The 23565-nt window shown below is 50.4% G+C and overlaps 6 protein-coding genes across 15 annotated transcripts; 2 read left to right on the forward strand and 4 right to left on the reverse strand.

Moving 5' to 3' along the window:
• Nucleotides 1–2020: 2020 nt before the first annotated feature.
• On the forward strand, nt 2021–3515 carry LOC144038722 (uncharacterized). 7 transcript variants are annotated; one of them, XM_077551422.1, is made up of 5 exons: nt 2021–2137; nt 2222–2325; nt 2440–2565; nt 2636–2729; nt 3160–3515. In XM_077551422.1, exons 2-5 carry the CDS (start codon nt 2260–2262, stop codon nt 3246–3248), a joined length of 375 nt encoding a protein of 124 aa, XP_077407548.1. In that variant the 5' UTR covers nt 2021–2137; nt 2222–2259; the 3' UTR covers nt 3249–3515. The 7 variants fall into 7 exon arrangements, 6 of the variants coding, with proteins under 6 accessions (XP_077407548.1, XP_077407549.1, XP_077407553.1 ...); XM_077551423.1 differs by having other exon boundaries at nt 2636–2689; XM_077551427.1 differs by having other exon boundaries at nt 2443–2565; nt 2636–2689.
• Nucleotides 3516–5525, reverse strand: rpp30 (ribonuclease P/MRP 30 subunit). Of its 3 annotated transcripts, none has more exons than XM_077551417.1 (12): nt 5371–5525; nt 5100–5158; nt 4966–5022; nt 4785–4850; nt 4641–4712; nt 4472–4561; nt 4288–4404; nt 4182–4211; nt 4071–4108; nt 3925–4004; nt 3767–3850; nt 3516–3702 (listed from the first exon to the last, which is right to left on the reverse strand). In XM_077551417.1, the coding sequence occupies exons 1-12, from the start codon at nt 5450–5452 to the stop codon at nt 3641–3643; spliced, it is 837 nt and encodes a 278-aa protein (XP_077407543.1). In that variant the 5' UTR covers nt 5453–5525; the 3' UTR covers nt 3516–3640. The 3 variants fall into 3 exon arrangements, with proteins under 3 accessions (XP_077407543.1, XP_077407542.1, XP_077407544.1); XM_077551416.1 differs by having other exon boundaries at nt 3516–3705; XM_077551418.1 differs by lacking the exon at nt 4182–4211 and having other exon boundaries at nt 3516–3705.
• Nucleotides 5526–5720: 195 nt separating this feature from the next.
• LOC144038723 (uncharacterized) lies at nt 5721–6969 on the forward strand. The gene is made up of 3 exons (XM_077551429.1): nt 5721–5789; nt 6176–6285; nt 6357–6969. Exons 1-3 carry the CDS (start codon nt 5724–5726, stop codon nt 6538–6540), a joined length of 360 nt encoding a protein of 119 aa, XP_077407555.1. The 5' UTR covers nt 5721–5723; the 3' UTR covers nt 6541–6969.
• A 591-nt stretch (nt 6970–7560) lies between these two features.
• acta2 (actin alpha 2, smooth muscle) lies at nt 7561–12357 on the reverse strand. The gene is made up of 9 exons (XM_077551411.1): nt 11487–12357; nt 10959–11113; nt 10740–10868; nt 10555–10665; nt 10091–10175; nt 9828–9989; nt 8571–8762; nt 8311–8492; nt 7561–7863 (listed from the first exon to the last, which is right to left on the reverse strand). The coding sequence occupies exons 2-9, from the start codon at nt 11085–11087 to the stop codon at nt 7720–7722; spliced, it is 1134 nt and encodes a 377-aa protein (XP_077407537.1). The 5' UTR covers nt 11088–11113; nt 11487–12357; the 3' UTR covers nt 7561–7719.
• Nucleotides 12358–13211: 854 nt separating this feature from the next.
• noc3l (NOC3-like DNA replication regulator) lies at nt 13212–20420 on the reverse strand. The gene is made up of 21 exons (XM_077551400.1): nt 20270–20420; nt 19056–19266; nt 18887–18995; nt 18660–18814; nt 17918–17992; nt 17659–17792; nt 17432–17593; nt 17259–17352; nt 16295–16464; nt 16096–16224; nt 15691–15822; nt 15535–15615; nt 15009–15109; nt 14866–14938; nt 14726–14789; nt 14573–14644; nt 13973–14154; nt 13779–13907; nt 13613–13710; nt 13462–13546; nt 13212–13389 (listed from the first exon to the last, which is right to left on the reverse strand). Exons 1-21 carry the CDS (start codon nt 20276–20278, stop codon nt 13273–13275), a joined length of 2382 nt encoding a protein of 793 aa, XP_077407526.1. The 5' UTR covers nt 20279–20420; the 3' UTR covers nt 13212–13272.
• Nucleotides 20421–20681: 261 nt separating this feature from the next.
• Nucleotides 20682–23524, reverse strand: LOC144038714 (uncharacterized). 2 transcript variants are annotated; one of them, XM_077551407.1, is made up of 5 exons: nt 23160–23524; nt 22615–22786; nt 22484–22542; nt 22352–22415; nt 20682–22063 (listed from the first exon to the last, which is right to left on the reverse strand). In XM_077551407.1, the coding sequence occupies exons 1-5, from the start codon at nt 23331–23333 to the stop codon at nt 21294–21296; spliced, it is 1239 nt and encodes a 412-aa protein (XP_077407533.1). In that variant the 5' UTR covers nt 23334–23524; the 3' UTR covers nt 20682–21293. The 2 variants fall into 2 exon arrangements, with proteins under 2 accessions (XP_077407533.1, XP_077407535.1); XM_077551409.1 differs by having other exon boundaries at nt 20682–22060; nt 23160–23521.
• Nucleotides 23525–23565: the final 41 nt, after the last annotated feature.

The raw sequence follows: 23565 nt of genomic DNA on the forward strand, positions 1-23565 counted from the left end.
AACAGGCGTGTGTGCACGCGCGTGCGTGTTCCACATGCGCACGCGAGACGGCGTCCAGCTGGCGTGTGGGATGGACGACGAGCAGATGATCTTCAAGCAGCAGAATTCCCTCAGAGGATTCTAATCCCTGGTCATGGGACACTGTGCGTGCGCGTGCGCGTTGCAGCTACTGGCACTCTCGCGCGTGCGTTTTGCAGCACCTGGCACTCTCTCGCTTTGTGTTGTTTTTGCTTTGTTTGTCTTGCAGGAGCTTGTGTTTGTTTTCTTGTCAATGTTGAAGCAGACGACCTTGAAATGTTTTCTCACTTTTTAATTGTTGCTGGATGGTCGCCATGAGGCAAAGATGGCAGCACGTGTTGAACGCAAGTCGCAAGCAGGGCGGAGGTTTTTGGCGGCAAATGTGAAGTTGGCGTAGTCAAGACAATTTCCGGTTTGCTCCACTTCGTTTCAAGTCAAATCAGACTTGAAACAAGAGATGAGTTGATGCAATTGAATTGTTTCACATCCCAAACAGTTGGTTTCATTTGCTGCTGTTACATTTGGGGTGCGAGGACCCAAATGCAGGATACAGGAAGGCCAGGCCGGCTTGCAGGAGTTCAACAAAAAGAGCTTTTGTTGCAAAAGAACAAGCAAAAGGCAAACTAGGAATGTGAAAAAAACAAAAGCCCAAAAGTAGAGGCAAAGTAACAAAAACCACACAAGCGAGGACAGGACGACTGACAGACAAAAACGAACGATCCAACAAGGAAGGCAGGAGGACTAAATAGGAGCAAACTAACGAGTCAACGACAAACACTTGGACATGACAGAGGGGACACAAAGTGCTGATTGGAAGACACAAGGACCGCAATGACAACAAGGAAAACCAAACCAAAACAAAAGACAAAGTAACAAAACGAAGCAAACCTTAACTTGATTTGTCAACAAAGTTCTTGCGTTGCGCTTGAGACTGACTGACACATCGCGGGACACTTTTGTCCAAACACCCGCGTTTGAATGCGAGGGTGTTGTCATATAGCTAAAAAAAAAAAAAAAAAAACATGACCAAGATCAAACATGTCTTGAAACTGCTTCAACAGTTTTGCGACGTAAAAGCTGAACAACAAAACTCCAGTCAACAAAAAAGTACAAAATCAGTGCCATGATGTGGAAAATCTTGAAAATTGGGATGCGGCGGTCATCAAGATCAAATTCAAACGCATCTTCAATTTAACGGAACAAAATAAACATATCATAAACTTTTCTTTTTTTAAAAAAAAAAAGGGGGGGGGACTCCACGCCAAATGAAGTGATCAAGCCTTTCGAATTCCAAATAAAGCATCTTTAACAAACCTCAAAAATCTACTTGACAACATTTAACTGGGCCACATTTCTACTTTGATTATTTTATATTTTGGGGCGAAATGGACAACTCTAGTAAATGTCAATAATTTGGAGCAGAATTGCACAAAGAGTTTATTTATTTATTTATATCATCTCTGTTTTTTCAATTCAGTTCGGGCTTGCTGTCATTTTTGTCTTCTAGTCACTTGAAGGTCTTCACTGACGAGAAGTTGAAAGATTTCTGTAAGTCTCTGCTGCCACCTCTCGACAAAAAAGCGTCACTGCAGAGGAGAACGTAATGATAGCAGTTATACAATTTGTCCACAAGACGGCAGTATAGCCTTATTTGTGTGCAGTTACGTGCTGAGCCAAGAGACGAACGTCTGTCAGAGAATAAAAGATGAGCTTGCAACATAAATGTTCCTGTGTGACTTCTTGAATAACACAAGGCAGAACATTACAGGCAATCTGATCGTGTTTACATCGAACTGACTTGGCAAATCACATCGTTTGACACTGTGACGACGTCTTCATGGGCCGTCAGAAAAAACTGTTCCGGTGTCGCTTTTATACATCAACAATGACCGATACAGATTGTGTTTCTTTATTTGCCTTTTACAACGCCGATCCTTAGTATGCATATAAAAATGCTAATTGGATTACAACTTCAGGTGGAAAGTAGGTATTTTTTAAATGAAGTCGTCAACCAAGTCCTACTATGTCATTTAATTTGAAGGAGGTTACGCTCACCGGAAGTGATGTTTGTGTGACGTAGGGAGTTTGAAGTCCAACTCGGCCAGGCAGTCGACCTGCGGTAGGTCACAGGAAAGAACAACGAAGCCGGACGATCGATGGAAATCTGACAACAGCGTGTGTTTTCCTTTTCCGTTGATGTTAGCCTCAAGTTTAACTTCGGGCTAACCAGCCGTCGTTAGCATGCAACGCGAGCAGCTCGTCAAGAGATGTTGGGAGCCGGAATTGGATATTTGGAGTTGCAGACCGGTGCGTGACAAGCGCGTGCTCCACTAAATGTCGGTAACGTCATATTGTCATCATTATTATTTCATGTGCGTGACGTCTTTTTCTATTCTGGCGTGTGTTGAAATGTTGGTGCAGAAGAAGCGGGTCCGTTTGGAGGCGGGACTTACGGACGGTGGCGGTCCAATGGAAACACTTCCCGCTTTGCTTCGAACTCATCGGGAGGACGAGAAGAGGGGCGGGCAAACGGAAAGAGGGGAGCAGGTCAGTTCTGGTTTCTATGACGACGTTTCATTCAGACGATGGCAACATGTGACTGTGTGTTTCCGTGCAGGTGTCCGTTTTCAGACCGCCACTCACTTGCTTCAGATGTCTCGCAGGCGAGCCGGTACCGTACCAGAACAGAACCGCAACACACACACGTGCACGTAATAATGCACAGATTTGCCACGCATGCGTCTTAAGTGTGGCGCAATAAGCCAAGTGCGCATCTCGACAGCAAGGTGCATTATGGGTAGCGGCGTGATGCACTGTGGGTAGGCTAAGCTAAGCTACGGTCATTGAAAATGAATTGAATCCAATGGGATGAGCTCTAATTTGTAACATTTCAACCGCTAGAAAGTTGCTGTTTTTTATTGAATGTGTTTTAAACTTTTACTGACTTTGGGGCGTTGACTTGCAAGCTTTAAGGTGTACAGTTTTCCAAAGACTGTCACCACGCTAAATCTACGCCATTCAAATGACTACTAGTTTGGAAGCCTCGCTTTTTTTCCACGCATGTGCAAATGTAATGCGCACTTCGCTTATTATTGAGATGTGTAAGCCACACCCAGGTGATGACTTAATCGTGTCTTTCAGGGTCACATCAACCACATGATGCCTGCGGGAAGCGGGCCGTCGACAAATCCAGGCTACTGATTGGTCGAGTTGATGGCGAGCGACGCTAACAGGAAACGGAGGAAGCGCTTTCCTTCAACGCACTTCACTCGGACGAGCTGGAATTGGTCCCAGCTGACGGACACCGTCAAGCCCTTTTCACATGGGATTCTTTCCTTTTTTTTTTAATATATATATATATATATATTTTTTTTTTTTTTGAAATTCTGTTCAAATACATTGTGACCCTTTTGGAGAGCGCTTCCTCTTGCTTGAAGAAGAAAACAATCAGTGTACATTTTGTCAAAATAAAACCATTACAAATCTTTCAAAGGAAATCGAGTAGGACCTTTTATTGTCCAGATATGACTTTAATGTGCTGCAATCAAAAAACAAAACAATAAGCGGTCTGTTAGCGTAGCATCCTGCTAGTTGGAATTGAGAAGATCGGGGACACACACACTCAGTCCGTCAGCTGACTTTTGAGTCGCTTGGCGGCGGGAGCGCCGCCTTGGTCCGTGTAGCCTGCTGAGGAGAACAAAATCTATTAATAGGCCCCACCCCTTCTGAGAAGCCCGCCATCACGTACGAGGGGAGGGAGCCTCCTGCTGACCAGGGGACGAATCGCAGCACTTTTTGGTGGAAATGACACCGTTCGCCGTCGTCCTGGTTTCTGCCACAACAAAAACAAGTCAACTTATAAGCGGCACCCCTGCGATGTAAGCTCCACCCACTTTAACCACCTACCCGCATGCAACAGAAGCGAGCGACACCGGCAGGACACGGAGCGCTTGGCGGCCTCGTCGGACAGACCAATCAACGAGCATCTGAGGACGCGTCAGGAAAATGCACTTGCGAGGAGGCAGAAGGGCAGTGGGCGGGGTCAAGGATACAGGTTGATGATGTCATAAGGTCCTCGCAGCTCCAGAGGCTAAACACCCAAATAAACATGTCATTAAAAAAAAAGACACAATGGACGACAGAAGCGACGGGGGGGGGCGCACCTTGGCCGCCCCACTGGATACCAGCACGTTCTAAAAAACACAATGGCGGCCATCATGGTCATGTTTATCATGATGTCGTCATCATCATCATCATCATCATCCTCACCTTCCCTTTGCAGGCCTGCGCCAGGCTAATGGCGTTAGCAATGGTGTAGCGCCTCATGGTGGCGTCTCGGATGGCGGGAGCGTACGACACTTCGAAGGCCAAACCCCTCTCGGCAGCCTGCACGCACGCACACACTCAGTCCACTTGATTGGCTGCGAGTTTGAAAATACCAACAACACGTCACCATGTTGACTGGCGCTTTCTTGAAGAAGAAGGCAAGTTTTTCCGTCATCGGCACACTGATGACGTCCACGTCCATCTGCGTGCACGCCGCCTTCAGCAACAAACACAAATCTCAAAAAGGGAGGTTTTATTTTTTGGGGGGGATGTGTGTGTGTGTCTACACTTCTCACGTGAAAAACTTTTTCTGTAGTTGGTTGGACCGCCAGCAGGTCAAAGTTGGCATACTCTGTAGAATTTGGCCTCTGCACACACACATGTAGGCATTGTATCAAGTGTTTTTTGTGCAGGGGGGGGGGACAATTCGGACTACTTACAAAGTGACTCAGCTCTGACATCACCAGCGTCAGTCTGTTGAGAACTCGGATTGGTCGAGAACGACCCTGCCACACACACACACACACGCACGCACGCACACACACACAGTAACTCAAAACAAATGTAGTAGCAGTGTGAACACACACACATAAAACGAGAAGAGAATTGCTCACTACTTACCTGGACGATGGGCAGCTGACCGATGAGCTCATCGATCGGCTTGGGTGTGGGAATCGCCTGCAGGCAAACAAATACAATCACGTGACAGTTTGCAATTTTGCTTGCATCGATGAAGCCACGATCGACAGACTCGCCTGTTTCTTTTTGCTTGTGGGCTCAAACGTGTAGTTGACGGCTACTGTGGAGAAACCAACTGCACGAAAGCAACATTTTGTTGATCTATTAATAATATTACAGTACAGTATACATATAAAGGATTGATTCATTGAAGACCGCGTTCCGTGCGTGCGTGCGTGCGTGCGTGCGTGCGTACTGGCTGTTAGCTTCGTTAGCCTAGCTCGCTGTCGACAGTTGAACTAGACTTTATGTACGCGCGTTAGTCCAATTTAGTGTCGTGAGACTCACGATGAGCTGCCATGTCGATGAGTTGCTGCATGTTGCTTTTATCTGCCGAGAAAGTCAAGTTTAAATCCATGAAGACTGACATGATGATGATTAGGAAAGACGAGGGAAGTGTCACACGCGGATCGAAACACCGAAATGACTTATGGGAAATGAGGTTCTTATTCCTGTGCGGGACACACAGCAGGCTAATTCCAAATGCTTAAGACGCAGCTAAAGAAGAGGAAGAACTTCAAAGAATTTCGATATCGCAGACAAAGTTCATAGGTGTTTATGTATTTAATACGCATAAGCATTAAAGAAATATTACAACAATGTGGTCCACACTCCTAACCAGTAGGTGGCGAAAACGCGCTATGGGCAAAAGAAGAAAAATAAGAAGGAAAAGGAAAAGAAGAAGGTCGTTATTAAGTCGTCAAAAAGTGAGTCTTTTAATGGTGAAAGCTGAAAAGACCGCATGGCGTGTAATTCATTTGAGTTGAGTACAAGCGCATTTCCTTTGTATTTGAGCGATTTGAAGCAAACTCCCTCAAATCTGCCCGCTGATCAACCTCGTGACATCACTTTTTGGCAACAAATAACAACTAGAATAAAACTGTGCTTTTCTGCTACAGAATTGGCTTGACTCACCTTGAAGGTTTGTCTTTTGCCCTTTTGACAAAGTCCTGATCAAAACGTCATCTTGGTCGTGCTGAATAATATATGGTTGAGCGACCAATTCCACCAAGCGGCGAGCGGCGGATGTGCGTGTGCCTATTTCGAACAAACGCGTGCGTGTACAAAACAAACTGGTCTTGTTGTTTCCCAGTTTGTGCAGAAGAAACTGGATGACTCTTCAGCCATGTTGAAGAAGTTTCTGTCTTCGCCTTCACGTCTCGTCGCGTCCCAGCGTATTTTGGGCTTCGTCTCCAGAATGAGGTCGCTTGACGCGTGATCCGCCGCTCCATTGGACCCGCGACGCCGCTTGATGTTCCGTCTGGTCCGGTCAGGTACATGAAGAGGCTGCGGCAGGACGACGAGGCGTGTGCGGCAGCGCTGGCGACGGGACATCTTCTCCTCTTCCACCGACTGGAACCTCTGCTGCTCAGGCGCGGCACCGGAAGCTTCAGCAGCCCCACGCTGCACTACACGGGTACGCGCCGCGCCGGTGGTCCGAATCGTGTGTTTGGATGAGAAGTCGTATGCAAGGAAATGAGCAGGACGGCTTGACGTTGCCGGAGTTTGCGCTCATTTTTGAGGTGTAAATTAAGGGGACTGCGGGGCTCGAACCTGGTCGTCTAAACCGCAGGCAAAGTTTTTACCTCTCGACCACTTATTCTGAGTCGCCGCGACTTTTGTATTCCAACTGACGCGTAAACGTTCTCCATCTTAATATGTCACATGGTCTTCGACTAGTCCAAAAATGTAAGGAAGCCCTTCTTCCCCCAACCTCCATCACTAAACGTGTTCTGCCCTACCCACTTGATCACCATTAATTGTGCGTCATTGTTTTTAGTTTAACTTTAGCAAGAAACCTAAGTGAGCCAGAAAACAGGAAAAAAAATAATACTCATCGCATGGCTGTTAAAAAAATAAATAAATAAAAAGCAAACAAAAAACTTACTATATAGGCTGCATGGTATTTTTTTAAGACACCTAATGGCACATGGTCATCTTTTAAAAAACGCCTTACTTTATACATGGTCGTTAAAAAAACAACTCCTTAATATACATGGTGAAAAAGAAGGGAGGTTTACAAGCCCAGAAGGGCCATTTGGAATTTTCAGTTTCGGTTTCAATTCCGTTGTATATGATTGGAAATGACTTTTTTTTTTTTTTATGTATGAATTTCATCAATTTTAGTACACATATTGTTGGCAACCGTATATATGTGTATGTGCTTGCACACCACACACTTGAAATTTGACAAAATAATGTCATCCTCTCAACAGTCCAACCTGTAATTTGTGCTCCGTGAAAGCAGACTGATGGTGTCTTTTGTTTAGTTTTTTAATGAGGCATTTGAAAACATCTGCTCTGACTTGCTAGACAACATTTGAGCAGATTTTCTTCAATGAAATCAGTTGATGTTTGTGCACGGTCAATTTACGATCATGTCTTGTTTTGGTCTGAAAGTATTTTTGAATCCGATTGCATGAAAAAGTAATGACGAGTTGAGACAGATGCAGCTGATCGACATTGTGACCAATGATCAAAAGTTGAGATTTTTTTTTATTGGCCTTCATCTGGAGACCACGCCCCCAGCTATGACATCATCGTTGACGGCGCTCAAGCTTTATTTCATCTCAAATGTAAAAAAAGAAAAGAAAAGAAAAAAGCACATGGCATGCCAAAGGCGGGTCTTGCCCTCTTCTAGAAGCATTTGCGGTGGACGATGGACGGGCCGGCTTCGTCGTACTCCTGCTTGCTGATCCACATCTGCTGGAAGGTGGACAGCGACGCCAGGATGGAGCCGCCGATCCACACCGAGTACTTGCGCTCCGGGGGGGCGATGATCTAAATGGGCGGGACACACCTTTTGTTACCTTTGCAAGCGCTTCAAAAGTTGCCGGCTCAACAACAACCTTCCCTACTATTCACAACACACCTGACTCACACCTGGGAATTTGAGACTTGGGAATTGTCATTGCTGCGCTGCTAATGTGAAACATATGCGCTTTGTGTGAAATCTGTTGGCCCTCTGGGGGCCCCTGCTGGCCAGATGGCAAGCTACACCTCTCTGGTTGCGCTGCAGCAGCAACAAAGCCAGCGAGCTCCAAAACAATTTGCTAAGTTGGGCTTCAGCAGTTTCGCTTCTGGAAACTTTGTTGTTTTTTTTTCTCTCTCTCACAGGTGCAAATTTGACAAGGTTTAGCGCAATTGGCCAACTTGACATTTGTTGCCTGGAAATGTGACTTTTTGTGTGCGCGTGTAGCTCGCTCGCGCATGCGCGTGCGCGGTCACCTTGATCTTCATGGTGCTGGGCGCCAGCGCGGTGATCTCCTTCTGCATGCGGTCGGCGATGCCGGGGTACATCGTGGTGCCCCCCGACAGCACGTTGTTGGCGTAGAGATCTTTGCGGATGTCGATGTCGCACTTCATGATGCTGTTGTAGGTGGTCTCGTGGATGCCGGCCGACTCCATGCCTGCGGCCACGGCGCGCCGTTAGTACGCATACTCACGCACGCACGCACGCACGCACGAAAGCGGACGGCCGCACTCGCCGATGAAGGAGGGCTGGAAGAGCGTCTCGGGGCATCGGAAGCGTTCGTTGCCGATGGTGATGACTTGGCCGTCGGGGAGCTCGTAACTCTTCTCCAGCGAGGACGAGGTGGCCGCCATGCCCATCTCGTTCTCGAAGTCCAGGGCCACGTAGCACAGCTTCTCCTTGATGTCGCGCACGATCTCGCGCTCGGCTGAGGTCGCCGGCAAAACACAAACAAAAAAACGGCGGGAGCTTCAAGTCAGCAGACTGACACACACGGGCGGCAAATCCAGGTCCAGAAAGTGGCCCGGAGCTAGTTTTTTTGACACTTTGGCTATGATTTGTCTCCAAATTATTCACACAAACATAGTTGTGTATTTCACGTGTCTTCTTTTTAAATGTATTTGGATTGTCCATCTTGCATGACTTTTCATTTGTAAACAATCCATTCTGCTTGTGAGCTGTCAAATGTGCGTTCGTGGATCTGCGCGCACGCGCTTTTATTTTTTAGACTAACATCACGCTGTTTTCAAAACCTTCACACACGTCGTCAAAAATTCAGGTTCCCCCTCCGTCCACAAGGAGGCGTTGCTGTCTCCATTGGACGTGAACGAGTCGTCTCTTATTTCTCCTTTCAAATTTCACATTGAAAAATTGAAAATGGGCCCTTCCATAATGTCTGCCTTTATTTTACACAAGTCAGGAAACAGAATACGGGCCGAGTAACCCTCGAGCTTATGTTGCCTTGACAAAACAAGTTCTATGTCGTTCTTCTTGTAACTGGTACATTTTCTTCTTCTACTCCACTAAAGCAGCAGCGGAATAACAAAAGGAAGAAGAGTGTCTTGGGAGTGAAGGCAAAACAAGCGCGAGGGAAACCAATTAGGCTTGTCCTTTATTTCCCGACTTGTGTGAAATAAATAAACACGTCACGGAAGGCTCGTTTTCTGTTTTTCAATTTTAAACGAGATGCCGGAGACGGCAACACTGCCTCCTCGTGGACGGAGGAGGAACGACATGCCTTGAGACATAAATATTTGACGTGTGTGAGCGATCATGATCAATACACAACATAAACAAACACAAATTGCAAATTTGGGAATGTAAAAAAAAATGCGAGATGAAAAAGTTTACACTTTAAAATGTATTTGTATGAATAATTTGGAGACAAACCTCCCCATAATTTCTAGCCTGTCTTCAAATCACGTTGGGGAAAAACTTTTGGGGATGTTTGGTCTGGAAAGGGTTAGGGATGAGTGGGCGGAGTCTCACGTACCCGTGGTGACGAAGCTGTATCCGCGTTCGGTCAGGATCTTCATGAGGTAGTCGGTGAGGTCGCGTCCGGCCAGGTCCAACCTCATGATGGCGTGCGGCAGAGCGTAACCTTCGTAGATGGGAACGTTGTGGGTCACGCCGTCCCCGGAGTCCAAAACGATGCCTGAAAGCAGGAGAGGAGGAAACCGCCGCGTCGGGTCGGGTCAGGTCAGGCGCGCTCGGCTCGCGCTCGCGCACGGGCGGGAGGGGGGGTGGGGGGGGCACCTGTGGTGCGTCCCGAGGCGTAGAGGGACAAGACGGCCTGGATGGCGACGTACATGGCGGGAACGTTGAAGGTCTCAAACATGATCTGCAAGCAACACCAAAAGTTCAAGTGGGACACAAGCCAGCGAGTTGCGGCCTGACGCGGGTTCGACAAGTACTTTCTATGACAACCGCGGTCCTCGGGGGAGGGGCACAACACCCATAGTTTCCCTATTCTCAAGGTGATTCCAATCATCAGCAAGCCAGAGAAGCCCGATAACGATCCTCACCTGTGTTGGAATACAGAGACGTGGAAAACAGGCTGCCCCGAGGACAAACGCCGACATATGCTGCAACGTGACCGGCAGGGGAAAAACACACACACACAAAATGGGCCCCGCCTGGCAGAAGATGTCGACCCTGAATGGGACGGTGGGCATGCAAAATAGTCACGTGTGGTCGAGCGAGTGCGTGTGGACGCTCACCTGCGTCATTTTCTCCCGGTTGGCCTTGGGGTTGAGCGGCGCTTCGGTCAGGAGGGTGGGATGCTCCTCGGGGGCCACGCGCAGCTCGTTGTAAAAGGAGTGATGCCAGATCTGCAGGCCAACGGGAGAGCACATTGAGAGGAGGCGGCGGCGGCGGCGGCGGCGCATTCGGCGGCGGGCGCCACCTTCTCCATGTCGTCCCAGTTGGTGATGATGCCGTGCTCGATGGGGTACTTGAGGGTGAGGATTCCTCGCTTGCTCTGGGCCTCGTCGCCCACGTAGCTGTCCTTCTGGCCCATGCCCACCATCACACCCTGACGGCGCACACACATCAGCATCATCGTCATCGTCATCATCATCATCATCAGCAGCAGCATTAGAAAAAGGAGGAGAGGTTTGTCGACCTGGTGGCGGGGCCGGCCCACGATGGACGGGAAGACGGCCCTGGGCGCGTCGTCTCCGGCAAATCCGGCTTTGCAAAGTCCCGAGCCATTGTCGCACACCAGGGCCGTGCTCTCGTCGTCGTCGCACATGGCTGCAGGCGGGCGGGGCTACCACGCTGAGGGACACACACACGACAGCCGCATACAACATCAAGTCCAAGTCCAAGTCCGCTGGAACAGGTTTGGCCTCAACTCTGGGAAAACTTCCTAATTTGGGCATGCGGTGGTCGTGACCCCCCCCCCATACACCTCTCAGCTGTGTGCACCATATTTGGGCATCACATTCCTCCGTGCCTGCAAACGCATCACTGGCCTCGACCACGGAGACGAGCGAGAAGCGGCGGCCAACGTCGATCGAGATCACAGGGAAACAAACGTGTTAAGATGATGAGGATGAGGAAACTGTGATGAAGACGAGCGAGCAAGCATGCAGGTGGTGAAGAAGATGCAAATTTGAGGAGGATGTGAAGAAGAGTTTGCAGATCTTACTGTGGTGCTGCTGGTTAAAGGGGCAGGTCAGAAGGTCGACGAGTGAGCGGGCGGGCGAGCGAGTGAGGCTGCCGTCCGAGGAGACACCTTAAGAAGCCTCCTCTTCTTCTTCATCCTCCTCCTCCTCTTCCTCTCATCCAGCCAAACAAGGAGCGGCACCCCGATTCCGGCCTCCTCGGTCCGCTCGGCTCCTTATAGGGCAGGCCTCGGGGGAGTCGGCCAATGGCGTGCGCCGGGGACTTCCTCCCACCTGCCGGGCCCGGTGACGCTTTCATCATGAAGACGTTTGAAGATGAAAATCCTTCAGCTTCTTGTCTTGGTCCCGGTTGTTCTCCTGGTTGCGGTCCAACTTGTTCTGCACGTCTGCTTGTCCTCCTGGTCTGAGTGCTCATCAGTTGTCGACCTTGTCTGGTCCTCAATAAGGTCCGCAGACCTGACGCTGACCTTGCGATTGACACCGAGCACCTTTTGGACGCGCCCCCGCCGCCCTGCTTTGGCTTGTGGCGACCTTAAGATGCTGCTGCTGAGGATTGTGGGTAATGTAGTCACGTGTGCAGATGAAGACGATTGAGGTCGAAGGTCAGGATGGAAGCGCGCACACTTGCATCTCCTTAAAAGGAAAAGAAAGGACACACGAGGCAACTTCCTGCTCAAACGTGCGTGCGTCAAAAGAGAAACGCAACAAGAAGCCAAACATCGGACGGAGTGTCATCAAATCCTAAAAAGGAGCAGCCCCTGACATCCCCCTCCCCCGATAAGGAGAAAAAACATGTGAGGGAGGGGCCACCGATTGATCACCTTTTTTTCTCTCACGCACGCACGCGCGCGCACAGTCTTGCTCGACTTTGACCCAAAATGGGAAAACATTCAGACTTGCGACGCTCCAACGTGATTGGTCGGCCAACATACACACCACGTCAAGCTGCTCTGGAATGTGTGTGTGTGTGTGTGTGTGTGTGTGTGTGTGTGTGTGTGTGTGTGTGTGTGTGCTGGTTGGTTTTTGGCGGCAACGATTGTGGAATGCGGAGACTTTCTAGCAAAGTCTCCGCATGAGTTGGTACAATGTCACCCACTGGCCAGCAGGTGGCGCCTCGAGCATAAACAATATCTATATATACACATATTGTGATTTTGATGAGATTGGTCTCCGCATTTCATGCTGTCAAAATGTTTCCTTTCCTGCAAATGTTAATATTTTGATGACTTTTTTAGTTTACTTTCAACCTCAAAGATCAAAAAGGCCGATTTGTCTCAAATAGCCCCCACAGACATTCTGATTAGAAAGCATGATGAGTGCACAGGTGTGCCTTAAGCCAGCGATGTGGCGTGTCGTCTGTCTGCCCGCGGAATCGTCCGTTTTCTGTCTCGTCAGGAATTTGTTTGTCGGCCTCCACGCAATTCAAAAAACCTTCGCCAGCGCCACGCTGGCCGCCTCCAAGATGGTTCCAACGCGCTGATGGCGACCCGACGCAAACAAAGTGCCAGAGAACATTTGAGGGAAGCTTTCCGACACGCTCGCATGGACGGACGGCGGGTCGGCGTGCGACCGGTCGCTTTGCCGATGGCGACGCGGCGAGATCACGTGACCAGACCCTCGACAACGTGCCGGCGACATTCGGCCTTCGCTCGACATTTTGCGGATTTGTTGAACTTGGAAGGAAAACGTGCGACAAATGTCGTGAAGGACGACGCACACACGGCGACCAATCAGCAGCTGTCGTCACGTATGAAACTAATCACAACTTTTTACTCAAATCATTTTTTACAAGACAGGACAGGACGTGTGTCAGTGTTTGTGCATTGTAGAAAAATCAAGCTCCGCCTCCTGACTGGCGCTCAGGACGTGGTCAACAAGTCGCTGCAATTCGCCATCCAGCAGCGACCAATCCGCTCGGAAAACTTCCTGGAAGCACAAATACAAATGTGACTTTTGGGTGTGCGCGCGTCTTACAGGTGTTCGCGCGCATGTGCGTACCTTCTTCTTGTGTTTGGGCGGAGCCACTGGGGGGTTAAAGGTCATGTCTTTGACATCATAATCTTCAAACAGTTGCACCGGTGACCTGGACGGGACGTGGACAAACGTTACCATAGCAACCAGATGGCGCAAGACGGCGCCGCGCACCAACCTGCGACTCAGCTCCAGCGGGAGCGCCGACACGCCTTCGCTGGGGGCGCCGACGCTCAGATGGGCCGCCAGCCGTCGCACCACCGGGTGGAAATGCCTCTGCGCGTACAGCACGCAAAGGTCACGTGTAAAGGTCAGGCGCAAAGGTCACTCGTGTGCATGTTTACCTGCAGTGTGTGCAGCTCCCACAAGGCGGTGTTGTGAGCGTTGCAGTGTTCGGGATGGTGAAGTTCGGCCAAGTACAAGCCGCTGCCCTGAACCTCGTTATCCAGCAGGAAGTCGCACCTTGGGAACGACTGACAGCAAACGCAAATCACAAATCCATTAACGTGCACGCACGCACGCACACACACACACTCACGTGCAGGCCGGCCCTGGCGGCGGCGAGGAGTCCGACGCTGGCGTGCGTCTGCACGTGCAAGCTGAGCGCGCTGAGTCGCTTGATGAACGCCATCGCCCTCTGCAGGCTGACCTGCTTCCTGCGGCGGATCAACATGGCGTCCAGGCAGCGCAGCACGATGATGATGTCATCGTTGGGAGCACCTGCAGGAACAGACTCGTCAGCGCTACAATTTGGGGATGCCGGCGTAAAGAAAAAAAAAAAAAGAAAAAAGGAAAAACTTGCGCAGTCGGACCGCTTCAACTCGTTTGCACGCCAAAACGCTCGCATTACAAATCATCTCCATCAAAATGATCCGAAAACTTTTTTTTTCTCTTAACATTTTATAAAGCAAAAAAAAAAAATGCTTCTTGTCCCAATGTGCTGCTCATTTTTGGCCAGACGGGGGCAGTATAACAAACGCACTCGGACCTGGAGACCTTCACTCAGAGAGGATAAAGAATCAATGTCCAGCTGGCCGAGGCCTCGTGTGGCCGATGTTTCACGATTGTGCAAGTGTTGACGTAACGAGCGGACGGTTGCAGACTCCGCCCACTGATGGTGACCTGCTCGAGCACCCACCTGCATGCAGCCGCGGCAACATGGCGTAAAGCTCCGAGTAAAAGTTCAGCGGGTCGATGTTGAGGACGTCGCCTGCCGGGCACAAACACTCGTATGAGTTCCTGCCGCGACGCACACGCACGCACGCACGCACGCACGCACACGCACACGCACCTTGACCTGACAGGATGGTGAAGACGGTCTGGATGCAGTGAAGTCTCTCCCGATTGGTCAGATCCTGCACGGCAGCCAGCGATCAAATGAATGGCGTGTTCCCGACACAGACGAGTGGGCGGGGTCTGTATCATACTCACTCCTGATTGGATCAGACTCTGAAGCACATTGAGCAGGTCGTCAAAGAACTCCAAGTTGATCAAATGGGCGAAACTGACAGGAAGTGACATCACAGTTAGTGTGTGCGCACGTGGCTATGAGCTTGTGCGTGCGTGTGTGTTACTTGGCCAGCCCCTCCAGCACTGAAGGAAGGAGGACCGACTTGTGCGCTTTCTTCAGAATTCGAAAGTAGATGAGGAAGACGATGTTGAGCGTCTCCGAGTGCTGCAAGACAAACAAGAGGGAAAAAAGTCATCAATCAACGCGTGCTCATTTGCATAGGACGAGTGTCGTGGCGCCGAGTGAAAACGACTTCCCGACCGCTGGTTTGCAGGTTCGAGCCTGCTTCAACTTGAAATTGTTGCGTCATCTGGCAAGCAAAAGATCCATTTGGACTTTTTTTGTGCGTTTATTTGCTTTTGGTAGAGGACGACAGAAAACTGAAATCCGTTTGCAGACTTTTAACGTGTGGAAGGAATCGTCAACAATCCATTTGCCGCACTTGTCAAATGTCACATGACTTGCCATCAAAGCGTTTACGTCCTCACCCCAAAAAAGGTTCCCAAAAATTGCAAATTGGAATCAATTGCGACAAATGTGGAATGCTAAAGTAAAACTTTTTTGGGGGTGTCAGACGAGCCGTCCGTCACCATTTTCATCTTCTTGTCTTTGCTGTCCAAGGCTTCGGCTTCCAAAAGCTCCTGCTGCAGTTTCTCCTCCGCCTTCTTCCACTGCACAAACAAACGGAGAGGGTTTGTTGTTGCTTGGCGACGGCGGTGACCTCACGTGACCTCACGCGACCTCACCTTGCGCTGCATGCGCGACAGATTCTTCTTCTTGTCTTTGTGTGGCATGAGCTTGACGGCGGGCGTCATGTCCTTCACGTCCTTCTTGACCAGCGCTTCCTGGATTCGCACACTCAGCAGCGTCTGCAGCACCTGCACACGCACACACCAACTTCAGCCATATTGGATGTGGCAGATCCACCCATCCAAAAGGGGACTCGAAAGAAGCAACGGTCAACGACGCATGTCACGTGCTGTCATCTGTATTGTCTGAAAACGTCAACGTGGAAGTTCAACAAAATGTCCGAATGAAACATGCCGCGTTGGGGGTCACGTCACGCCAACATTTGCTCGGTCTCCTCTTGCCTTGAATGTGAATCATGTTATCGAAAGGTGACGACTTCCTGTGGTGTGCGTGTGGCTCACCTGAGGCCTGACGTTGTAGTTGAGACTTTTGAGCAGACCCGAGATGACTCGAACGGCGGCCAGCGAGGCCCCTCCCACCCTGTCCTGGCGAAAGAGCTGGGCGAAGGCGCGGCAGCACATGTCCGACACCTGAGCGCAGACGCGGGTCAGACGGCGCCAACGGGGAAAGGGCGGCGGGCGAGACGGAACGAGCGCTCACCGTCCCGTCGTTGGCGAGCGGCGCCAGAGCCACCAGGATGTTGTTGTGGAAGTTGAAGTGCGACATGGCGAGCATCAGCTCGCACAGGCAGCGCACCGCCACAAGTGCCAGGCCCGAGTACGAGTCCACCGGCACGGCACGGCTGCGCTTGCTCTTCTGCTGCTTCCAGTCTGCACGCAAACGCGCGTCAGGCGTCGCCGCAAACGGACAAAGGAAGGCGACTGGCACATGACGCGCACGTGACGCGCACGTTTACCACAAATCCACGTGTGAGCTTTTGCGCACACACAAAAACATCCAAAGCGGGACAATCGCATTTTTCCTTCACAAGTTTCCAGACAATAATTAGGTTGCACTTGATTGTTTTTGGTGCGCGAGTCAGCTGACGTCGTCAATTCTTATCATATGTGGCGTTTCGGGGTCGTTTGAATTTGAACAACTGACGTTTGTAGTCATGCAACAAAGTAGGTCACTCGATTGATTTCCATTAATTACATCATATTTACTCGCCTTTTTTTTCCATTTGTCACTCAAACACTCCATATAAAAACAAAACAAATACTAAACAAAAACGAAATATTTGAAGTGAATACAAAGTTGCAAAATGAAAAGCATGTCGGCGAACCGCAAGCGTCGGCCAGCCACCGACTTGCGCATGAATGGACTGTCAATGGCGCTTGCTCACCACTGGCGGCCATCTTACGTTGCCACTCACTTGAATACATGATTTTCTGTTTCATGATTTACATTTCATTTCCATTTTCTTTTGTAAGGTTTCCCTGCAGGTGCTACTCGAAGATTCATCTGCATCAAGTGAACCAATTGGCTGCAAAAGGTCAACCTGACGACCTCTGCCCGTCACCACATTGAGACTCGGAACGCAAACAGTCACGTTTGCCCTTTGCAAGGCTCTCATAAGGAAAAAACCCGTTTGGCAACGTAAGATGGCTGCCTGCCGGCCTACCTTTGATGATCTGCTCCATATCCTCCAGGTACAACTTGTACTGACTCAGCAGGCCTTCCTCAAATTCTCGCAGCTGCTGTGTCTCCTTCTTCACCTGAGATGACGGATGTCATGGTGGAAATGACATCAGCAAGCACTGGAACCGCCCGCCACCTGCCCTCGCCATGCGCTACCTTGGTGGCTTTCTCGGCGGCGGTCAAAGGTCGGATCTTGTAGGTGGGGGAGATGTCTTTGAAGACTTCCATCAAGGACACCATCACCAGCTTCCGGACCGTCACCGCCACATTGGGGTCCGCCTCCATCAGCATGCCGCGCAGCTGCTTCACGCACTTGATCTGCACGCACACACACATAAGTCAGTTCTCACGCACGCACACAAGTGCCGGCGTGCGGGTCTTACATTGTTGACGGGGTCGGCGATGGCAGACGACGCCAGGCGCGCAATGGTCAACTTCCTGTCTTTGATCTTGCACATCCTCGCTTCCTGTTGCTGCGCCGGCGTTAGCATCGGCCCATTCACTAGCTCCGCCCCTCCTGGGAAAAAGGGCGGGGCCACGTGATTGACAGCCATTGCGAGGAAAGCCCACGGCAAGCTTCCTTGGTTGCTATGGCGACGATTGCGGTCACAAGATGGCGGCAAGTTTGAAGGTGGTCCGTACCCGTTTCAGCCTCCTGTGTGGCTTCTTCTTCTTCCTCTTCCTCCTCCTCTTCCTCATCCGGCTGCTTGGTCACCACTGCACCAACACAAGCGCATCAAAAGACGAGCGACGGCAGCAGCTGTCAAATTTGTCAACCGTCCGAAGTGCAGGCGTCACCAACGTGACGGGACATTGACACGTTCTAGGAATGTCTTACAAGTGATCATTTATAAGTTTGACAGAAACAACGTATTGATTGTGATCACTTTCCGAATGATCGAGGTCTTCACATATAAACAATATCAAGGTTATTAAATGTAATTGAAGTCAGCAAATATGCTTGATTGTTGGTTTTATTTCCACACGTGCGTAGCACAAAAGACTCCCCGAAAAGTGTCTCTCCCTTCCAAAAAGGTTGCGGCTGCTGCTGCTGCTACGGCACAAGTGGGCTCCCTCTAGTGGTCCACCAAACAACGGCAGACCCCAAGCACATGGGTGCATCTGGCTAGATTACGGGACGTTCGCTAAACACATTGCAACAACAAACTTGCATTTAAAATTTTCCAGCCGATTGTATGAGAACATTTACTGAGGTACGATTGACACTTGAAGCCTGAATGATTATTGAAGAACATTTGCCAATATTTAAGGGTCAAAGCTTGCAATAAGATGAAAAATGGCTTTTTGGAATAAGGGCTGTGCCTGCTCTTTGACCTTTTGACCCCGATGCTGACTTTTTGAGCGTGAATGCGGACGAGGTCACCTCTGTGCACGCTCTGCGGGATGAGTCGCGTCTTGTCTTTGATGGGCAGCAAGTGGACCACTTCCTCCTCCGGCAGGGCCGCCATCTTCCTGGGAATCTTCTCGTACCCACGGACCACCTCCGACTTGCGCTTCTTGGCGCCGTGCACCGGCCCACTAAGACACACGCAGTGACGTCAAGACATGCGACGTGCACGCACACGCGTGGGTGTGCGCGCCGGCCTTTACCACGACGACAGGTCCCTGCTGAGGAAGGCGGACATCTGCTGCAGGTCGCTGTCGTCCATCATGTCGGTGGGCAAAGTCTCCAGGAAGTGCTCCTCCTCCTCTTCCTCCTCTGACAGACGCACGGCACATGAGCTTCGCGCTCGGCCGACATGGCGGCGGTTGGACTCACCGGGCCTTTTGGCGGTGACGTCGAGCGGGCGTGGCGTGGCCAGCGCGGCGCCCTTGAGCGCCTGCCGCATCCGCTTGTGCTCCTTGCGTTGCTTCTTGTCGCAGTTCTGCCGCTTCATCTGCCGGTTCTTCAGCTTGTTGTCCAGCTTCATGCCGCTCGTCTTCAGCAGCCGGCGAAACGACGGCCGGCGCTTCTTGGAGCGCGACTGCGGCTGGCCACCGACAAACGATGGGCGGAGGTCACACACGGGAAAGCACAAACAAGCGCGGTGGCTTCTTTCGCCCGCATCGTTTTTCTTCATCAACAAACCACAACTATTTTTCCTTTTTACAATTGCTGCGGAATCATTTTTCAGTGCACTTTATCAGTTATAAAGAAAAAATATTGTTTTTATTTTAATTAGCTCACAACTTATTGAAAGGCTCTTTTTGAAGACTCCTGAATTGTGGCTGGCATTTTTTTCTTCTTAAATTGTCATTTTAAAGTATGCCAATGACTCACTCGGACGACTTGATTCCTCCATCAAACCGGATGTGTTGATCCCCTAAAAAAATATATCCCTTTAAAGTGTAGCAAAGCGCCACAGAGTGAGAATTTTCTGCCAAGAGAACTTTAATACAACACGTGTAGAAAAGAAAAAGGCAGGGAAAACTTGCAGAAATAACTCAATTTACGACTTATTTTTCTTATTGTGGTATTTAGTTGCAATTTGCCTCCTGGCATTGAATTTGGGCCCGTTTTACAGCTCGCTTTACTTTAGTCGTTTTAGTCATTGTGCCCTAAGAAACAATTTGAGACTTTTCCCATGATTATACAAATGAACTTGACTTGAGCTGCTTCAAAGCGCCCAGAGTTGCGATGACGCCACACGACAACTCTTCCAAATGGTGAAATAATGCACAATATTTCTCCTTTACAGAAAATGAAGAGCCCTCAGACTGTGGTGCACTACGGCTCAGTTTTGGCTTCCTTCTTGTATTTTTTGCACGTGACGGCCTTAGGAGCCTAAAGTTCCAAACAAGCCCACAGAGCTCTGCATGTATTATTTGTTGGTTTTAACCAAAACGACGTCACGTGAAATCAGATGAATCAGAAGCTTGGGAAGGCACCGAGAAAGTTGCCACGCTGTTGACAAGATGGACGTCGTTCAAAAGATCAATTCACCAAAAAGCAACCGCACATGGCGTTTGAGTTCTGTGGAGGTTCTTACTCACCGGAGCCATAATGATGGTGAAGTGTGCTCAGGTCCAAGACAAAACACAAGCGTTCCGCACGCGTGTATCGACTCCGCGACCCGGAAACAAACTAAACTCGAAGTTCGAACTGACTCAAATGCGACCGCCACGATGTAGACAGCGACGCTGGCGGCAGGAGGTCGCACTGCATCCGGTCCGACCTCAAAATGCTGGTTTCCATTTTCTCAAACTCGGATTCGAAAAGGAAAAAAACGCAGCTGAAGACAACAGAAATAAAGAAAAATAATCAGTAACTTTCTATATAGCCACATGACAAACAGTTGGAGTATAACCTCATGTTTTTACAAATACTACAGCTTACATTTGTGAAACAAATTTATCACGAGACTGTCTTTCGTCTACTTCCTTACGTGGATCTTTGGGCTTCATATCATGTGAAACGTTTTTATTTCAGCATTCCAGACAGAAGAATTAAGTTTACTTGAGTACAAAACACTTGGTGACAAATACTCATAGAACATAAAGAAAATAAATACTAAAGTAAAACAAACAATGGCTAATAAACCTGCTCTCAAAACTAAAAATAAATGAAACAAACAAACTTCAAATGACATGAAAAATCCATAATGTTTCTGTATAAGGCCCAATATGCCTCCGATTGGCAGACGTGCCGATCGCTCGGCCGTGTCGCGTCGCTAGCTAGATGTGATCGGGCCGCAAGATTGCATCATGCCAACTCTTTCTTCCAAAAACAACATAATCAAGAACAATAACAACCATAAACCACAATCCGCTTTAGCCGCGGAACATTCCCGCTTCGACAGTTGCCGGGGCAACCGCAGTCGTGGACGCCATCTTGCTCATTTCCTGCCAATCGCGTAGCGGGACGCCATCGGCGGGCGCCCGAGGACCCCGACGCCATCGGGCAGCCCCGTCACATCCGCTACCGACATCGTCTGGCCAAGAAATTCTGACAACAAAAAGTCAGCAGGTGTGCAATCAAAAGAGGAAGACGTGGCTCTCGGGCGTGTCGGGGCCGCCATCAGGCATAGACGCACTTGTGCGTCTTGAGGTTGCGTCCGTTGGCGTAGGCCTTGCCGCACTTGTCGCAGATGAAGAGCTTTCTGCCGGCGTGCACGTGACTCTTGTGCGTGCGCAGGTGGCTGCCCTGGATGAAGGTCTTGAGGCAGACGTCGCAGGTGTACGGCCGCTCGCCCGTGTGCACGCGCACGTGAAGCTTCAGGCTGTTGTTGTTGTTGAAGCTCTTGCGGCAGACGTCGCACACGTACGGCCGCTCGCCCGAGTGCGTGCGGCCGTGCGTGATCAGGCTGCTCTGCTGGCTGAAGGCCTTGCCGCACTGGCGGCACGCGTACGGCCGCTCGCCCGTGTGCACGCGCCGGTGGATCTTCAGGTTGACCTTCTGGCGGAAAGTCTTGGCGCAAAAGTCGCAGGCGTACGGCCGCACGCCGCTGTGCAGGCGCACGTGGTTCTTCAGGTTGACCAGGTGCCGGAAGCTTTTGGGGCAAAACTGGCACTTGAGGGGCTTCTGGCCCGTGTGGACCAGTTCGTGGGTCTTGAGCGTGGCGGCGCGCGTGAAGCCTTTGCCGCACTGGCCGCAGCAGAAGGACTTGCTGCCCATGTGGCTGTCGGTGTGCCGCCGCAGGTTGTGTCTCAGGGTGAAGCGGCGGCCGCAGAGCTCGCAGGCAAAGGGCTTGTCGGCCGCGCCGCCCGGCGCCTCGGGCTCCCACGCGACGGCCCCTGACTCGCACAAGTGCCAGCTGGCGGACGGCTCGGCGTCCGGTCCGCCGCCTGCTAGGAGACAAAAAAAAGGACAAGAACCCAATTGTGGTGGTGACGGCCAGACAGTCGCACCAAAAGGAGGCGCAAAACTGCTTTGCAAAGCAAAAGTTAGTGAAGCGAGGTTCCATTAAAAGGGTTCGACCTTCACGTCTTTTCAATTCCCTGCACTGATGATGAAGTTGACTCCAAAACTCAAATCATCGCTCACAAAGCAAAGCAAAACATTTGTCCGACAGACGGGTTCGTATGTGGAGGAACTCCCGAGTGGAGGTTTTGTTGTGGGTGCGGCGGGGTTCTCACGCTCAGCGATGGCGTCCAGGTCGCTGGCGGCCAGGATGGACGGCTTACGGTCCGGCGATTCGTCCTGCTTCCACAAATCCATCAGCGAGGGCCGCCAAGTGTGGCAGCGGCCGGTCGAATGTGGGGGCTTACCTGAGCCGGCGCGTTGGTGCCACTACCCAGGGAAGGGACGTCATACGAGTGCTCCGCCTCTGTGCGGGCAGACGGAAGGCAAGTTAGCTTCCTTAGATGTGACATTACGAGGGGCGGGGCTCAGCACGTACCCAAGCAGGGTTTCTTGAGGACGTTGATGATGGCAACCCGCGGCGTCTCGTCGCCGTCGCCACCGCCACGGGTTGGCTTGCCGCAACGTCTCGATTTGACCATATCGACGATGTTGACGATCTTGCCCAGAGCTTCGTTGGCCAGCGTCTCCAATATGGTGGCAAAGCACACCTGGGACAGACGTTCACGTCACGTGAGATTTAATGCACCATACATGCATGAGATGTGATTTTTTTGTGACGATTCATATCAGCAAGTGACGTCAACATTTTTCACATATACATTATTTCGAGCCAACATTTTGGGATGTCCACACACTTTTGGCTTGGAGCGCTCATTCGACTTCCTCGTCCTAGGGTTAGATATTTGTAATCCTCACATTAAAAGTGACCTACGACAGTTTCAGTTACACGAGTACACGAATGAACAGTTTGCGCACTTTGAAAATTGACGCTTTATGACTTCCAGGAGTTGATTAGCCACATCCAAAATGGTGGACGCGCTGACGTACAACGGCGTTTCAATGACGATAGTCAGAACTCACCAGCTTCTCGCGGCTCTCTCCGCGTACGTTGGCCTCGCACGTAGATTCGCCTCCGGGCCTGAGGTCGCCGATTTGGTCGCTTCCGCCTCGCCGCTGCTTGTGAAACTCGGCCACGGCGGCGAGCACGAGCGCCTCCATGACGGCGGCCAGCTGCGCGTGCACGTCCGCGCTCATTTTGACGCCGAACGCCAACCGATGACTCCTCTTCTTACCTCTGACTTGAATTTCTACTCGCTTCGAAGTTTTCGAAAACGGATGTCCCTTGTGATGACAGCCAACGTGACATGCACTACGAGGCGAACTCACTAGTCACTACCCCGGAAGAGTTTGATTTCGTCATCGTGTCGCACTTCCGGCAACTTCCAAGTATGCGCAATCATAAAAAATAAAAAAAATTCACACAAAA

This window comes from Vanacampus margaritifer, chromosome 18 (genome assembly GCF_051991255.1).
Source record: "Vanacampus margaritifer isolate UIUO_Vmar chromosome 18, RoL_Vmar_1.0, whole genome shotgun sequence".
In the NCBI taxonomy this organism is placed as follows: Eukaryota; Metazoa; Chordata; class Actinopteri; order Syngnathiformes; family Syngnathidae; genus Vanacampus; species Vanacampus margaritifer.

What these genes read in the sequence shown, in the direction of transcription:
- LOC144038722 (XM_077551422.1), top strand. Translation starts at nt 2,260, where the DNA reads ATGCAACGCGAGCAGCTCGTCAAGAGATGTTGGGAGCCGGAATTGGAT. An exon ending in ATATTTGGAGTTGCAGACCG is followed by an intron (nt 2,326 to 2,439) that starts GTGCGTGACAAG and finishes ATGTTGGTGCAG; the next exon opens with AAGAAGCGGGTCCGTTTGGA. An exon ending in AAACGGAAAGAGGGGAGCAG is followed by an intron (nt 2,566 to 2,635) that starts GTCAGTTCTGGT and finishes GTTTCCGTGCAG; the next exon opens with GTGTCCGTTTTCAGACCGCC.
- rpp30 (XM_077551416.1), bottom strand. Translation starts at nt 5,452, where the DNA reads ATGTCAGTCTTCATGGATTTAAACTTGACTTTCTCGGCAGATAAAAGC. An exon ending in AGAAAGCGCCAGTCAACATG is followed by an intron (nt 4,405 to 4,471) that starts GTGACGTGTTGT and finishes GCGTGCGTGCAG; the next exon opens with GCTGCCGAGAGGGGTTTGGC. An exon ending in TATCCAGTGGGGCGGCCAAG is followed by an intron (nt 4,109 to 4,181) that starts GTGCGCCCCCCC and finishes TTGGGTGTTTAG; the next exon opens with CCTCTGGAGCTGCGAGGACC.
- LOC144038723 (XM_077551429.1), top strand. Translation starts at nt 5,724, where the DNA reads ATGGGCAAAAGAAGAAAAATAAGAAGGAAAAGGAAAAGAAGAAGGTCG. An exon ending in CGTTATTAAGTCGTCAAAAA is followed by an intron (nt 5,790 to 6,175) that starts GTGAGTCTTTTA and finishes GTTGTTTCCCAG; the next exon opens with TTTGTGCAGAAGAAACTGGA. An exon ending in GGCTTCGTCTCCAGAATGAG is followed by an intron (nt 6,286 to 6,356) that starts GTCGCTTGACGC and finishes TGGTCCGGTCAG; the next exon opens with GTACATGAAGAGGCTGCGGC.
- acta2 (XM_077551411.1), bottom strand. Translation starts at nt 11,087, where the DNA reads ATGTGCGACGACGACGAGAGCACGGCCCTGGTGTGCGACAATGGCTCG. An exon ending in CGCCTCGGGACGCACCACAG is followed by an intron (nt 9,990 to 10,090) that starts GTGCCCCCCCCA and finishes TCCTGCTTTCAG; the next exon opens with GCATCGTTTTGGACTCCGGG. An exon ending in CCAGCACCATGAAGATCAAG is followed by an intron (nt 7,864 to 8,310) that starts GTGACCGCGCAC and finishes CCGCCCATTTAG; the next exon opens with ATCATCGCCCCCCCGGAGCG.
- noc3l (XM_077551400.1), bottom strand. An exon ending in AGCAGGGACCTGTCGTCGTG is followed by an intron (nt 18,815 to 18,886) that starts GTAAAGGCCGGC and finishes CGTGTGTCTTAG; the next exon opens with TGGGCCGGTGCACGGCGCCA. An exon ending in TGTCGCGCATGCAGCGCAAG is followed by an intron (nt 15,616 to 15,690) that starts GTGAGGTCGCGT and finishes TTGTTTGTGCAG; the next exon opens with TGGAAGAAGGCGGAGGAGAA.
- LOC144038714 (XM_077551407.1), bottom strand. Translation starts at nt 23,333, where the DNA reads ATGAGCGCGGACGTGCACGCGCAGCTGGCCGCCGTCATGGAGGCGCTC. An exon ending in CCTCAAGAAACCCTGCTTGG is followed by an intron (nt 22,543 to 22,614) that starts GTACGTGCTGAG and finishes CTGCCCGCACAG; the next exon opens with AGGCGGAGCACTCGTATGAC. An exon ending in CCTGGACGCCATCGCTGAGC is followed by an intron (nt 22,064 to 22,351) that starts GTGAGAACCCCG and finishes TTTGTCTCCTAG; the next exon opens with CAGGCGGCGGACCGGACGCC.